At 54.1% G+C, this 12,618-nt stretch overlaps 1 protein-coding gene across 1 annotated transcript; it reads right to left on the bottom strand.

Annotated features, from left to right (window-relative positions):
* Positions 1-1,509: 1,509 nt before the first annotated feature.
* Positions 1,510-4,349, bottom strand: LOC125135539 (uncharacterized). The gene is made up of 2 exons (XM_047795791.1): positions 3,113-4,349; positions 1,510-1,994 (listed from the first exon to the last, which is right to left on the bottom strand). Exons 1-2 carry the CDS (start codon positions 3,683-3,685, stop codon positions 1,956-1,958), a joined length of 612 nt encoding a protein of 203 aa, XP_047651747.1. The 5' UTR covers positions 3,686-4,349; the 3' UTR covers positions 1,510-1,955.
* Positions 4,350-12,618: the final 8,269 nt, after the last annotated feature.

Raw genomic sequence — 12,618 nt, 5'->3', positions numbered from 1 at the left:
AGCTGGAAGGAACAGGCCATGCACAGCCCCGGAGGAGGAGCCCAGGGCGGCCCAGCATCTTGGAGGAATGGAAGGCAGGCTCAGGTGCAGCCGCGGAGGTGGGTTGGGGGGGGGGCTGAGTAAGAGGAGGGGGCCCGAGGCTGGGGCCACCAGGCGGCTCTGGGGACCCTGCTCAGCCAGGGCAAGCAATTCCCCATGTTTCCTGAGTGTAAAACCCCGGGGCCCTTCACCTTGGTTAAGCACCCACCAGGCTAACTGACCTTCTGGAAGACCTCCAGGCCGGCTGACTCACAAATATTTTTTCCATCAGAGTGACTAAAACAGGTATTTCCCAACATATACGGAAACCGGATCACTCGGACAAGCAGAACAAAATACCCACCGCCTTTCCTCCCTCCACGAATTACTAACACGTCGAAATGATCCCCGGTCTGTGCGTAGCCCGACAGCCCAGCCCGGCACTGTGGTTGCAGTAAACGTTTCCTGCAGACCTGCCGGCCCTTGCCTCTACAGGCACACCCCGGAAACCCACACCCCACCTGCAGTCTCCCTGTTCCGGGTTCGAGGTCAGTTTCAGGGGGCAGCCAGGTGGCAGGTCTACCTGATGGGACGCTGGGATCCAGGGCCAAGGCTGGGGGGCAGGGGAGCCAGGAGGATCAACCATCACACGGGGCTCCCCCCCTACCTCCCCCCCGCCCCCGGGGGTGGCCGCAGGGAGTTGCAAAACCGGCAGAGTTTGTTTTCAAAGCTCCCCGCCTCCAGAAATGGTCTGAGAGGCTCCAGAAAAGATGGGTTTATGGAGATGAGTTGATAGTGAACGTTGAGTGGAAATTGTGCCCTTTGAGTCTCCTGCTGGTGGCTTTGGAAGTCACAGAGTTGAAGGCAGTTTTTTTTCTAGTCCTTTTACTGTCTTCCCATCAAAATGACTCAAGTGCTCCATACCCGGGGCCAGAGACATAAAAGTCAACCAGCCGGGTCAGAGCCCTGGCGTCCTGGCAGGTGTCAGTCAGTGTGGATACAGGAACGGGCCACCCTCAGGGGTGTGAGCGACCCCCTCCAGGAGCGTTTCTGATGGAGGGGCCTCAGAAAGGAGAGCCCTCCGGGGCCGCTGGTGCCCGAGGATGCAGCCAAGAGGCCACGTCCTGAGGAAGCCTGTTTCATCAGTTTCACTGTTCTTTCCGAAGTTTTGAAAGCCGTAGAAATTTTTTTTTTTTCTTTTTTGGGCCAAACCTGCGACATATGGAATTTCCCAGGCTAGGGGTCCAATCGGACCTATAGCTGCTGACCTACACCACAGCCACAGCAACGAGGGGTCCGAGCTGCATCGCCACTTACACTGCAGCTTGTGGAAACACAGGCTTCTTAACCCATCGAGCGAGGCCAGGGATCGAACCCACATCCTCATGGACACCGTCGGGTTCTTCACCTCCTGAGCCACAACGGGAACTCTGGATACTTACACTTTGAAAATAGGGCTCTGGCTGTCATCGGGGGGATAGAGACGAAGGGTTAATTATCTTTACTGTATTAGAAATCCCTTCCAAACAGGCTGAGAAGGGCCCATTTTTCTTTGGGGCAGGATTTCTGGAACTGATCAGCTGAAGGTTCTGGCCTAGGGTCTCCCATGAGGTTGCCGTGAAGGTGCTGGCTGAAGCTACAGTGGAGGCCAAGGTGGCTGACTCTCAGGGCAGCCAAGTTCGTGCTCGTCATTGCCAGACGGTCCGTTCTTCTCTGTGTCCCAGTGCGCGTGGGTGTCCTTCTCATGACATGGCTGCACGTCACCCTGCAGCCTCATGGGTACCAGTCTAGTTCTTAATCCGCTGAGCCACAATGGCAACTCCAGAAAGGGGCTGTCATCCGGCCCTAAAGCAGACAGACCGGGGCACAGATTTGAGAGATAGGTTTGTGGCCTCAGCGGGCCGCGGAGACTCTGCATTCAAACTGAGCTGCGACAGTCAAGAGATGCGAGGCAGGATGTCCGAAACGGGGAGTGCCTTTGGGACGAAATGGATGTTTCAGATTGGTCGGGGTGCACCCGAGTCTGGGGTGTTAGTCTGGGCGTTGCTAGCACGAAGCCTAGGTGCAGACGAGCTCCCGCAGGCAAGCACCCAGAGAGAGCCCCGGTGAGCTCGTTCTTCGGGGCTTGCGTGGAGGAGGACAGTCTGGCAAAGGAGGCTGAGAAGAGAGAAGAGGGGAATCGGGACAGGGAAGAAAAGTCCAGAAACGGTGGCCCTAAGGGGGCCAGGAGGGGAGAGTGGGTTTCTGTCTCGCACCCAAGCTCAAGGGTCTGGAAAGATGGCTGAGGTAGGTGACATGGAGGCCAGCCGTGACCTTGGCTAAAAAGTGACAGTGGAGCGAGTGGAGGTCGGATTGGATTGGGTCGAGGGGCAAATGTTTGAAAGGAGAGAAAGTGGATATAAACTGTGTTGACAGCTCTTTCAAGAAGCTTGGCTCTCGGAGTCCCCACTGTAGTGCAAGGGGATCAGCAGCGTCTCGGGAGTGGCTGGGCAGGTTCAGTTTAGGTGGAGACTGGCCTGGGAACTCCATATGCCGCAGGGCAGCCAAAAAAGAAAAACAGAAGGTTGGCTATAATAGACGAGAGCAGTAAATGGAAGTGAAAAAAACTGTTTTCAAGCTTCTGGGGCAGGGGGTGACGCAGTGGAGAGGGAGGGGCAGAGAGGAGTAGCGGGGTCAGTGAGGGACTGAAGCCCTTAAGTCACCTGCCTTTGATGCTTGCTGGGTGCTTCTGCCTTTCAAACAGAAGGGATGCCCGCGGCATTGGGTGCCTGCCCATGACGGGCGTCTGTAGGCTTGGTTTGTGTTATTCTGATGAAGTTGGAGTCTAGGTCAGTGTGTCCACTTTGGTCACATTATTAGAAACCCCCAGGGAGCTTCTCAACCTCCCTTATGTCCAGGCTCACCTCGCAGGCTCATTACATCAGAATCTCTATGTTGGAATCCAGGCATGGTGGGGGGGTTAAAGTCCCCCCACCAGCCAGGCCGGACGGAGCACAGTCCACGAGGGAACAGGGTCTCTGCTGGAGGTCAACAGGGAGGAGCGCGGGGGGGGGGGGGGTCAAGGGAGTAAACTCTGGGAGCAGAGGCCACTCACCAGTGCTGGCGGCAGCAGCATGAGGCCCTCCCGAGGTGGGGGATGGTGCGGTTCCTGTGCTGACTGTCTGCTTGGCTCCGTGCTTACCTCCGGCAGAACCACCTGCTGGGTTTCAGCTTTGAGGGCAGCAGGTGGTAGAGGCTTTAACTTCCATGCCTCCATTTCACCATCTGAAAAATGGACGTAATGGCACCCGCCTTCTGGGATCCAGTGCAGTTCGGGGCACACAGCTTCGGGCAGCTCATAAACGTCACCATTCGCATCTGCACATAGCCCTCCCAGGGTGCGAGTTGGGGGCAGCAGGGAGCGAGAAGGATAGATGCGCAGTGTACAGACCAGCTTGTCCAACAGGCCGTGAGGACTCTGGAGGGATTTCCGTCTGCGGGGACCTGCTTTTGGAATCCTGGAGACGGGGGCGGGGGGAGGGGGAGCAGGAAATCTGGCCACTCGGGCCGTCCTCACAGGACCCCGGTGCACTGTCCTGCTTGGACCTTTTTTGCTTTCCATCTTTTCTGGAACATTCCGGCCAGCGCACAGCTTAGGGAGCGGGTGATGAAAGATTAGGGCTCCCATTACTCGGGCTGATGGAGTGGTGTCTAGTAAGCGGGACAGGGAGAGCCAGCAGCCTGGTTCTCATCCTCCCTGCTGGTAAATTACCTGACTGGCTACGGTCGGGCGGCATGAGTGACAAGGGGCACATTTTTCTAACTGGCTCCCGCAGGGCCTCGCCATCAGCTGAGAAGTAAGCCTCTGCCGTGAGGTGGGGCTCTGGGCTAGCCACGCGGAACAGGAGATTCTTATTGGAGCGGCTTCTTATCTTTGGTGTGCCTTCCTCCAGGGTGACCTGTAGTCATTACGGGAATCCTTACTTTGGTAAGTCCCAGCCAGCGACGGCGGTGTGCGACTCTCACCGGCGGCCATCTTGCCCACAGAGACTACAAGTCCCAGCACTCATCGCGCGAGTCCCGGCCACGCCCCCTGCGAGCGGGGAGGCCCGGGCCAGCCCTCGCCGCCCTGGTAGATGTCCTTCCGTAAGTCAGGCGAGCTCGCCGCCTGCCACCCCGACCTCGACTTGGGCACACGCTTTGTTTCAGTGCAGCGGTGGCGGCCCGTTGGTCCCCGGCGGTTTCTTTACCCCGTGATGAGCCAGGAAAAGCAGATCTGCGGCAGAGAGCTGCCCCACGGCTCATTCATTCCAGAATCCACCAGAACCCTGGCAAGACGGAGGGTTTTGTCAGATGGGAGCTGGGGTAGTGAATAAAAAAAGTGAAACCAGATGTTCTTCCCTCTGGTTACTTCATATCCACGCAGGGGCTTGGAGGAGGAGGCCGTAAAAATGTCACAGCCCTTGATTCCTGAGGCCAGATTTACGCTCTGTGTAACCTTCCACCATAAATCCCCCACCCTCGCTGGAGCGTCGGCTTCTGAAGGGGCAGAGCCCAGCTGCAGCGGTGACCAGAGGCTGCAGAGGATGCAGAGTGGACGAGGCGGGGGAGCACGGGGGCAGGGAGCCTGGCTGGGGATCAGCGGTTGCTTTTCAAGAATTTTCAAGTGGGCAAAAGATGTTCCAAGATTGACTTGGAGTTTGGCCTTCTTGGGAGATAAGCCAGGCTCTATTTTGCATTTTAGCCTGAAAGGGAACATGATTGCTCTTTGGAAAATACTGGTAGAAGCAAGAGAACTCAGTAAGGACGGAACCCAGAGAAGCAGGGTTGGTCCAAGTGCCCCTAGGAGGAAGGAGAGGTGGACACTGCCCCAGGAGGGGGCATCCTCCAGAAGCTGGAATGTGCCCTCAGAGCTGCGGGAAGGGGAAGCCCTGCGACTCTGGCTTTGCAAGGACCGTCCTATCTGCCATGGGGGGATGGGCCTGTGGGGGTGGGTCATGAAGGAAGCAACAGCTTAGGAGGCTCTGACCAAAGTCCAGGCAAGTGATGACGGTGGCTTGGTCCAGGTGGAAGCCACAAACACGGAGAATGGAGGCTGGGCTCATGAAGGATGCCTCCCAGTTTCTGGTGAGTGGCTGAGTAGACAGTGGTGACGCCACTGAAACGGAAGCCTAGAGGAGCTTCAGGTCTGTTGAGGGGATTAAGACTTGGGTTTAGACACATTTAGAAATGCTTATAGAGAATTCCCACTGTGGCTCAGTGGGTTAAGAGCAAAGAACTGGTACCTGTGAGGATGCAGCTTCCGTCCTTGGCCTCTGCTCAGTGGGTTAAGGATCTGGTGTTGCCGTGAGCTGTGGTGTAGGTTGCAGATGCGGCTCAGGTCCCCTGTGGCTGTGGCTGTGGTGTAGGCCGGCAGCTGCAGCTCCAACTGGACCCCTAGCCTGGGAACTTCCATATGCCACAAGTGCGGCCCTAAAAAGAGAAAATAAAGAAGAAACACTTAGAGACACCTCCGGGGATGTTTTAATGACCTGGTGGAGGTGTGGGTCTAGAGATGGGAAGAGAAGTGGGGGCTGGGCTCTTCGTTTGGGAGTCATGTTATGGAAGATACTTAAGAAGATAGGCATGAAGCTCCTGGTCAGGCCACAGCTGCCCTGTACTAGTGATGCCCTGTGCTAGCGATTGTGGTCACCTCCTGACCTTCGTATAGCTGCCAGCCAGTGCCAGGGGGCCTTGGGTCATGGCTGCAGCCACACGGGTCACAGTCCTCCTGCCTGCAGTTGGCGTCTCTCCATCGTCCCAGCTGGGCTCATGAGGCCACCACGATCTCACTGCGGGCCTTCCTGGTAGCTGCCGGCCTCTGGTGGCCCTTCCCACGTGACAGGAAACCTCCTTACCAGCCTGACCCCAGACCAGCGGCAGTTTCCCCAAGTTCTCCCTTTCTGTCTTTTTTGCGTCATCTGGCTCAAATGTTCTGCTCTCTTAATATGTCTCCAGCTTGCTGACATTTTTACAGTGGGCATAACCTTATTATTTCATTATTAGTCATTAAATAGGAATGATTTGCTTTTTCGTTTGGTCCATGTGGCTAAGAGTGTTGCACTAGTTTCTAGCACCTTCTAAACGGCCAAGTTCCGATCGCTTGAAACAATGCTTCTAGGAATGTGTCTAAACAGCTGGTGGTCAGGATGCCAGTCAGAGATGCCCACTTGCAAGGAGGCAGGTGGCACCCAACCCTGCTGTTCATGCTTATGGTGGCTGGTTGACTTCTGTTTTGCGTAGCAATTTTGGCTTTTATTTGTTCTAATTAAATAGGAACAACCTTCCGTTCAGTGAATTCTTCCCATAAGATGCCTCAAATAACCCTCCCTTCCCCCGCCTCCAAATAAGGCTGAAAACAGATGCTGCTTGTACCAGAGAGTTAAAAGCTACACTTGTGTGGCTGAAGTCAGGACACATGCACGGGGAACAGCTGAGAGGTTTCTTGAGGTCCAGTGCAGGGGCTCTTGTGGTCCAGGGGGATCCGATTCATCACCCAGGAGAGGCTGGAACTTGTGCTGCTCTGCTTCTCTCTCCCCTGCTGCCCTTCTGATAGGGACAGTTAGAGTAGAATGGTTAGACAGGTAGTTGCAGAAGTCCCAGTAGGCGACCAGAGATAGAGAGGAAAACCTAGGGACTTCGGAAGATCACCGTTAAGTTAATGATGTGGCTCAAGAAGCCATCAGAACATCATGGAACAAAGCAGCCTTGCTTAACTATAAAACCAGAACTAAAAGCATGAGCTATGCCTCAGGTCATTGCCGCTGCTACTGATTTGAATAAGCACCACGACAGGCCTCCTTTGACCTCACAGGGTCAGATGCTCTCTTGCCAGATGTGAAGGAGGAGCTAGAGATGTGAGCATGTGTCTACTCGGAGAATGAGAAACAAGTTGGTCCCCCCCCCCCCCCCGCCGCCAACTCCCCTTGGATGATAAAACTGTAGCCCACCTGATCCTTGGGGCAGAGCCTCCCCGCCTGCCCGCCTGCATCTCTCACAAGTGTCCTTTCTTCATAGCTGTATTAAATCTATTTCTTGCCTACCACTTTGTCTCTGGCCGAATTCCTTCTGCAGTGAGACCCAGAGAACCTGAGCCTCAGTGAGTCCAGCCACCAAGTGAGGGCTTCTCATTTCAAAAACTGGGTTCAAGTCCCAGGCTTAACTGCGTTTGAGTCAGAGGTGTTTCGGTCTCACTTCTCTCTCTCCTTCGGTGCCTGGTTTTTGCTGGAACCTGGATCACTCCCGAGACAGCAGCTGCAGATTTCCTCCTTTGGGGGTGGGGGGGCTGGTTGCAGGTCTATAACCGGGATGACACTGTCAAGCGGGGCTCATGGGAGCACACAGGGTGGATGAAGCGTACAGAAGGTCCGACTGCTCATGGGAGGTGTGCGGAGGGAGGCGCAGAGGGAACCGCTCGGGGCTCTGGGAAGGGCCAGCGGCAGATGGGGAGCACGGCTGGGGGGCACCGGTGCGCCGCCTCAAGAACTAGGAGGCAGGGGTCGCAGGAGCCTGGGAGACGCAAATGTCAAGAAGTGACAGTGACCAGTCAACCCATTCCAAGCAGTAAGAGTTAATAAGACAAGCAGTAGGAGTTCCCGTCATGGCTCAGCAGTAATGAACCCGACTGGTATCCTTGAGGATGCAGGTTTGATCCCTGGCCTTGCTCAGGGGGTTAAAGATCCGGTGTTACCTTGAACTGTGGTGTTGGTCGTAGATGAGGCTCAGGTCTCATGTGGCTGTGGCTGTGGTGCAGGCCAGCAGCTGCAGCTCCGATTTGACCCCTAGCCTAGGAACCTCCATATCCCTTGGGTATGGCCCTAAAAAGACAAAAAAAAAAAAAAAAAGGCAAGCATTAGAGTGTCCATTACAGCTAGAAAATCAGTGCTCTCTGGTGACTTAATCAGAGGATGAGGTGGGGCCAGAAACCGACAGCCCCAATGCCCTGCAGTCCTGTGGGGAGTTTGGGGGAGAGACAGTGGACCTGGAGAGTGCATGGGGTGGAGGGGGTTCTGCTTGCCTGGCTTTGCTTGGCGCCCGGGTGGCATTCACGTCACCATCGTCTCCGGTTAGAAAGAAGACAGGTGCTCTTGGTGGCCAGCCCCAACGGTCTGCTCTCACGGTGTGGCCTTTTCTTGCACTTGTCATGCTGGAGACCTGCTGGTTTGTCCTGTCGAAGTCGCCCTGCCTCCCTGGAGGTGTGTCTGCAGGAAGGTGAGCTGTACCGGGCAAGGCCCGGGCCCTAACAGACCTGGAGAGGCCTCACTCCTCAAATCCAGCCCCACCCTTCTCGAGACTGCTCCACCTTCACCTACAAACTCCCACACGCACCTCTTCTGGGTCCCTGGGACAGTCGGCTCAATGTCGCCGCCCTGTTGGGGAAACTGTTTTGAGTAATGCCTACTCTCACCGGGAAAATATTTTTGTTATTATTGGGGTTTTTCTTGTTTTTTGTTTTGCTTTTTCTTTTTAGGGCCAAACCTGCAGCATGTGGAAGTTCCCAGGCTAGGGGTTCAATCGGAGCTGCAGTTGTTGTCCTAGCCCACAGCCACAGCAGCGGGGGATCCGAGCCATGTCTGTGACCCACACCAAAGGTCACGGCAGCGATGGATCCTTTAACCCACTGAGCAAGTCCAGGGATCAAACTCACGTCATTGGGGATACTAGTTGGGTTCATAAGACACTCAGCCACAACAGGAACTCCCTTGGTTTTAATTGGAGAGAATCTTGATGATGGGACAGAGTGAGAATCAGACTAGTATCCATGAGGACGCAGGTTCGCCCACCTCGCCCAGTGGTTTAAGGATCCAGCGTTGCTGCGAGCTGTGGTGTAGGTCGCAGATGAGGCTCAGATCCTGCATTGCTGTGGCTGTGGTGTAGGGCCGGTGGCTACAGCCCCTAGCCTGGGAACCTCTATATGCTGTGGGTGCAGCTCTAAAAAGCAAAAAACAAAACAAAACAAAACAACAAACCCCCAAAACGTAAAAGCCCCATTTCGTCTGCCTCGTATGTGGGCTCTGCTTCGTGAATCGCTTCTAACAAGTAGAAAATGGTGGAAGCAGGGACGTATGGCTTCTGAGACGAGGTCCTAAAAAGCCCTCACAGCCTCTATCTTTCTCATGCATTGCCTGCTCTGGGTAAAAGGGCTGCCACAAGGGGAGGCCACTCACTCAGCCCTTTGGCCAGATCCACATGGAGAGAAGCCGAAGCCTCCTGCCAGCAGCTCTGTGAGCATCCGCGCCGGGAGCTAAGCCCACAGGCCTGGTGGAGATGCGGGTGACTGGGGTTAGTCTTGACTGCAGCCCGGGGAGGGGCTCTGAGCCAGGGTCACCCAGCCCAGCTGTTCCCAGATTCCTGATCCTCAGACATGGTGACATTAACACATGGTGATTGTTTCAAGTCTGTGCGACTTGGGGTCATCAGTGATGCAGCCACAGGTAATGAATGCAGTCTCTTTAATTGCGTTCTGATTAGCACTTTGTCACTAGATGTGCCACGTGATCCACTCTGTCGAGTTAATTATTTTTGTCCTGGGTCGCTTCACCTTTCTGCTGCCACCGGGCTGGTTATTCTTGAGGCCGACGGAACAGCTGTCCTCCTCCCCGCCCTGCGGGCTGGGCTCACTGGCTCCGGAAGGGCCTGGCCTTGCTTTTCTTGGTTTTTATTGCAGTCTTTCCCTAAAACCTGTCAACTGCTAGCTCTTAGTTAAAAGTGTACGGGAGATAAATTGGTTGAATCCGTGAATGTCTAAAAATGCTTTTACCTGCTTTCATGCTTGGTCAGCAGTTTGGCTGATTATCGAGTTTGAAGGAGCATATGGTTTTCTCTGAGCACTTCGAGGTCACCCATGGTCCTTCTGGCAGCCAAGGCTGTCCTTGTCCGCTATCAATCTTGTTCTTGATGCTCTGTGTTTTCCCTGGCTTTTCCCTCCTTGGAAGTTCAAGGCTTCTCAGTTTGTCCCTGGCGTGGTGGAGTTTTGTGACCATGTGCCTTGTTTTCTCCGTGGGGATGCTTTGCTCGAAGTGAAGAAAGCTCAGTGAAAGTGGTTCCTACAACAAATAGATGTATGCACGTGCCAAGTAAGAAGCCCTGGGGTTCGTTGGCTCTGTGGTGGATTACTTTAGGGGTGAACGACATCATCCGGAATCCAGGTTTAACAAAAAAAAAATCCATTTGTTTGCCAGGATGCGCTGGGTCGATCCCTTCGTGGCCAAGATATGGCTGTGGCTTATAGGTCAGAGGCAGAAATTGCGACACTCTCTCCCTCTAGCTCTTTTTAAAACGGTAGACTATTTCCCAGAATTAATCCCTTCATGGCAGACATTCCATCAAGACCCTGGGTCCAAAATGAGGTGTTGAGGCCCTTCCTAAATGAGTCACTAGATAAGGGGAATAAAATCAATTTGATCATCTTATTTCCTTTTTATTAATTTTCTTTCTTGGCTGCCCCCCCCCCCCAGCATATGGAGTTCCCAGGTCAGGGATTGATCAGATGTAGGCAGCAGATACAACCTACATTCGTTTCTGCTGCACCGCCCTGGGAACTTTGAGCTTGAGGTCTTTCAAGAAAATCTGATTCTTATTTCAGAGAAGAATAAGACAAGCATTTCTGGTGGGAAACCGAGGTTGTCCACCCCAGCAGCTGTGGCTTCTTCTGTCACTTACTGTGTGTGATGGAGTCGTGGTGGTCTGTCTTCTAAGAGCTTGTTGAAGTCTCCTATCTGCTGATGTCTCTGCTGTGCTCTTCGTCCTTGTGCGTTTATGCCATTTTGTTCCTTTATGACCATTTTAATAGGCTCTCTGGAGTTCCCATTGTGGCTCAGCAATGGTAATGAACCCGACTCGTATCCATGAAGATGCGGGTACGATCCCTGGTCTCACTCAGTGGGTTAAAGATCTGGCATTGCTGTGAGCTGTGGTATAGGTCCCAGAAGTGGCTTGGATCCTGTGTTGCTGTGGCTGTGGTAGAGGCTGGAGGCTGCAGCTCCTATTGGACCCCTAGCCTGGGAACTTCCAGATGCCTCAGGTGCGGCCCTAAAAAGACCAAAAAAAAAGGGAAAAAAAAAGGCTCTCTGGAGGGAGAGGTGAAAATGCGTGTTTAGTCTCTCTCCCTGTTTGGAAGGCCCCTAGCCAGTGTTTCTCAAACCATGAGTTGTGGCCTGTTAGTAAGCTATGTCCAGTATTCTAACAAATGAAACAGAGCAGAAAATTCCAGATTGTACCCATGGCCCAGAGTAAGGTTAGCTATCATTTCATGAATGTTTGTTTCAGTTGCATGCGCCCGGGCCGTGTGTTTCAGTTGCGTGTGCCCAGGTCGTGTGTTACTGGGTAGAAGTGGAAGACGTGTTCCTTGCACTGAGTTGCACACAAAAATATCTGGGAAGCATTGCTTGAAAGACATCTCCTCTGAGCGCACTGTGCTCTGCAGTGGTATCTTATCTGGCTTTGGTTTCACAGGTCAGTGGGGCTAGGAGAGCATTGACGCTGGGCCCCGGTCAGCCGTCGTGAACCGGCCTGTGATACGCATAGAGGGAGATGGCTCATTCCCACGGGGGAGCTCAAACCCCACGCGAGTCCGTGTGTTACCCTTTGCAGGCTCTTCCTCTCTGTTTCCCAAGGCAGAAGCATGCTCGGGAAATACGCTTCCCACCCGAGCAAGGGGGGGTCAGGCCGGTGGGCCTGAGAGACACGCTTCCGGACCCTGAACAGGAGTTTAGCTGAGCTCTGCTCCCCTCCCCCGCCACGGTCAGGGCTGGGTCCCAGCAGGCCATGGGCATCCAGGGTCACCTCAGCAAACAGCTCTCAAAAGGCCGCATTCCCCAAATGTTTGGAGAGCCTCCGGCCAGAAGCGATGCTAGGTTTCTGCTGAGTTACATAATGTACGAGGATCAAGGCTTGTTTTCAAGGCCGATTTTCACTCCTTCTGGCCCTTTCCGGGCAGTTGTATTCAGCACAGTCTGATGGCTGTATTTCCTATGCCTGAAGAGTTCAGGAAGTGACAACATCCTCTGTCTGGGCAAAGTCACCGTCAGCGTGAAAATACGGTACCCAGTGGCCGTCCTGGGGCCGTGGGGCCGGCCTGGAGGCCTCCTCGGTCTGGCGGCTGGGCCCCTTTGCCGGCCTTCTTACAGTGGCGGAGGGCCTGCCTCTTGTGCTGCCCTTCCATGCATCCCCTTGGCATTCTTGCTACACCACGTTTGCTGCTTTCCATTTAAAAAAAATTTTTTTTGAAGAAGTATTTTTGGGGAGTTCCCTGGTGGTCTAGTGGTTAGGATTTGGCACTTTCACCACTGTGGCTGGGATTCAATTCCTGGTCTGGGAACTGAGTTTCTGCTTTAAGCCACTGCACACCAAAGAGGTATCTTTGACGTAGAAAAATTATATCTATCTAAAATGTACAAGCTGATTTTTTTTTTTTTCCTCTTTTGGCCACCCCGTGGTGTATGCAGTTCCCAGGCCCAGAGATCAGATCTGAGCCACAGCTGCCGCCTCTGTCAGCTTTGGCAACGCCGGATCCTTTAACCACTCTGCCAGGCTAGGCCAGAGATCAAGGCTACGTCCTGGTGCTGTGCAGACACTGCTGAT

Source organism: Phacochoerus africanus, chromosome 9, assembly GCF_016906955.1.
Source record: "Phacochoerus africanus isolate WHEZ1 chromosome 9, ROS_Pafr_v1, whole genome shotgun sequence".
NCBI lineage: Eukaryota > Metazoa > Chordata > Mammalia > Artiodactyla > Suidae > Phacochoerus > Phacochoerus africanus.
Note: the sequence above shows the minus strand (reverse complement) of the source record. Positions and strands in the feature narration are given on the sequence as shown.

Coding starts and splice junctions, on each gene's coding strand:
- LOC125135539 (XM_047795791.1), bottom strand. CDS start 3,685: ATGGGAGCCCTAATCTTTCATCACCCGCTCCCTAAGCTGTGCGCTGGC. Junction 1,995..3,112: donor TGCTGCTGCCGCCAGCACTG/GTGAGTGGCCTC, acceptor TTCGTCCCAAAG/GCACTCCCCGTTTCGGACAT.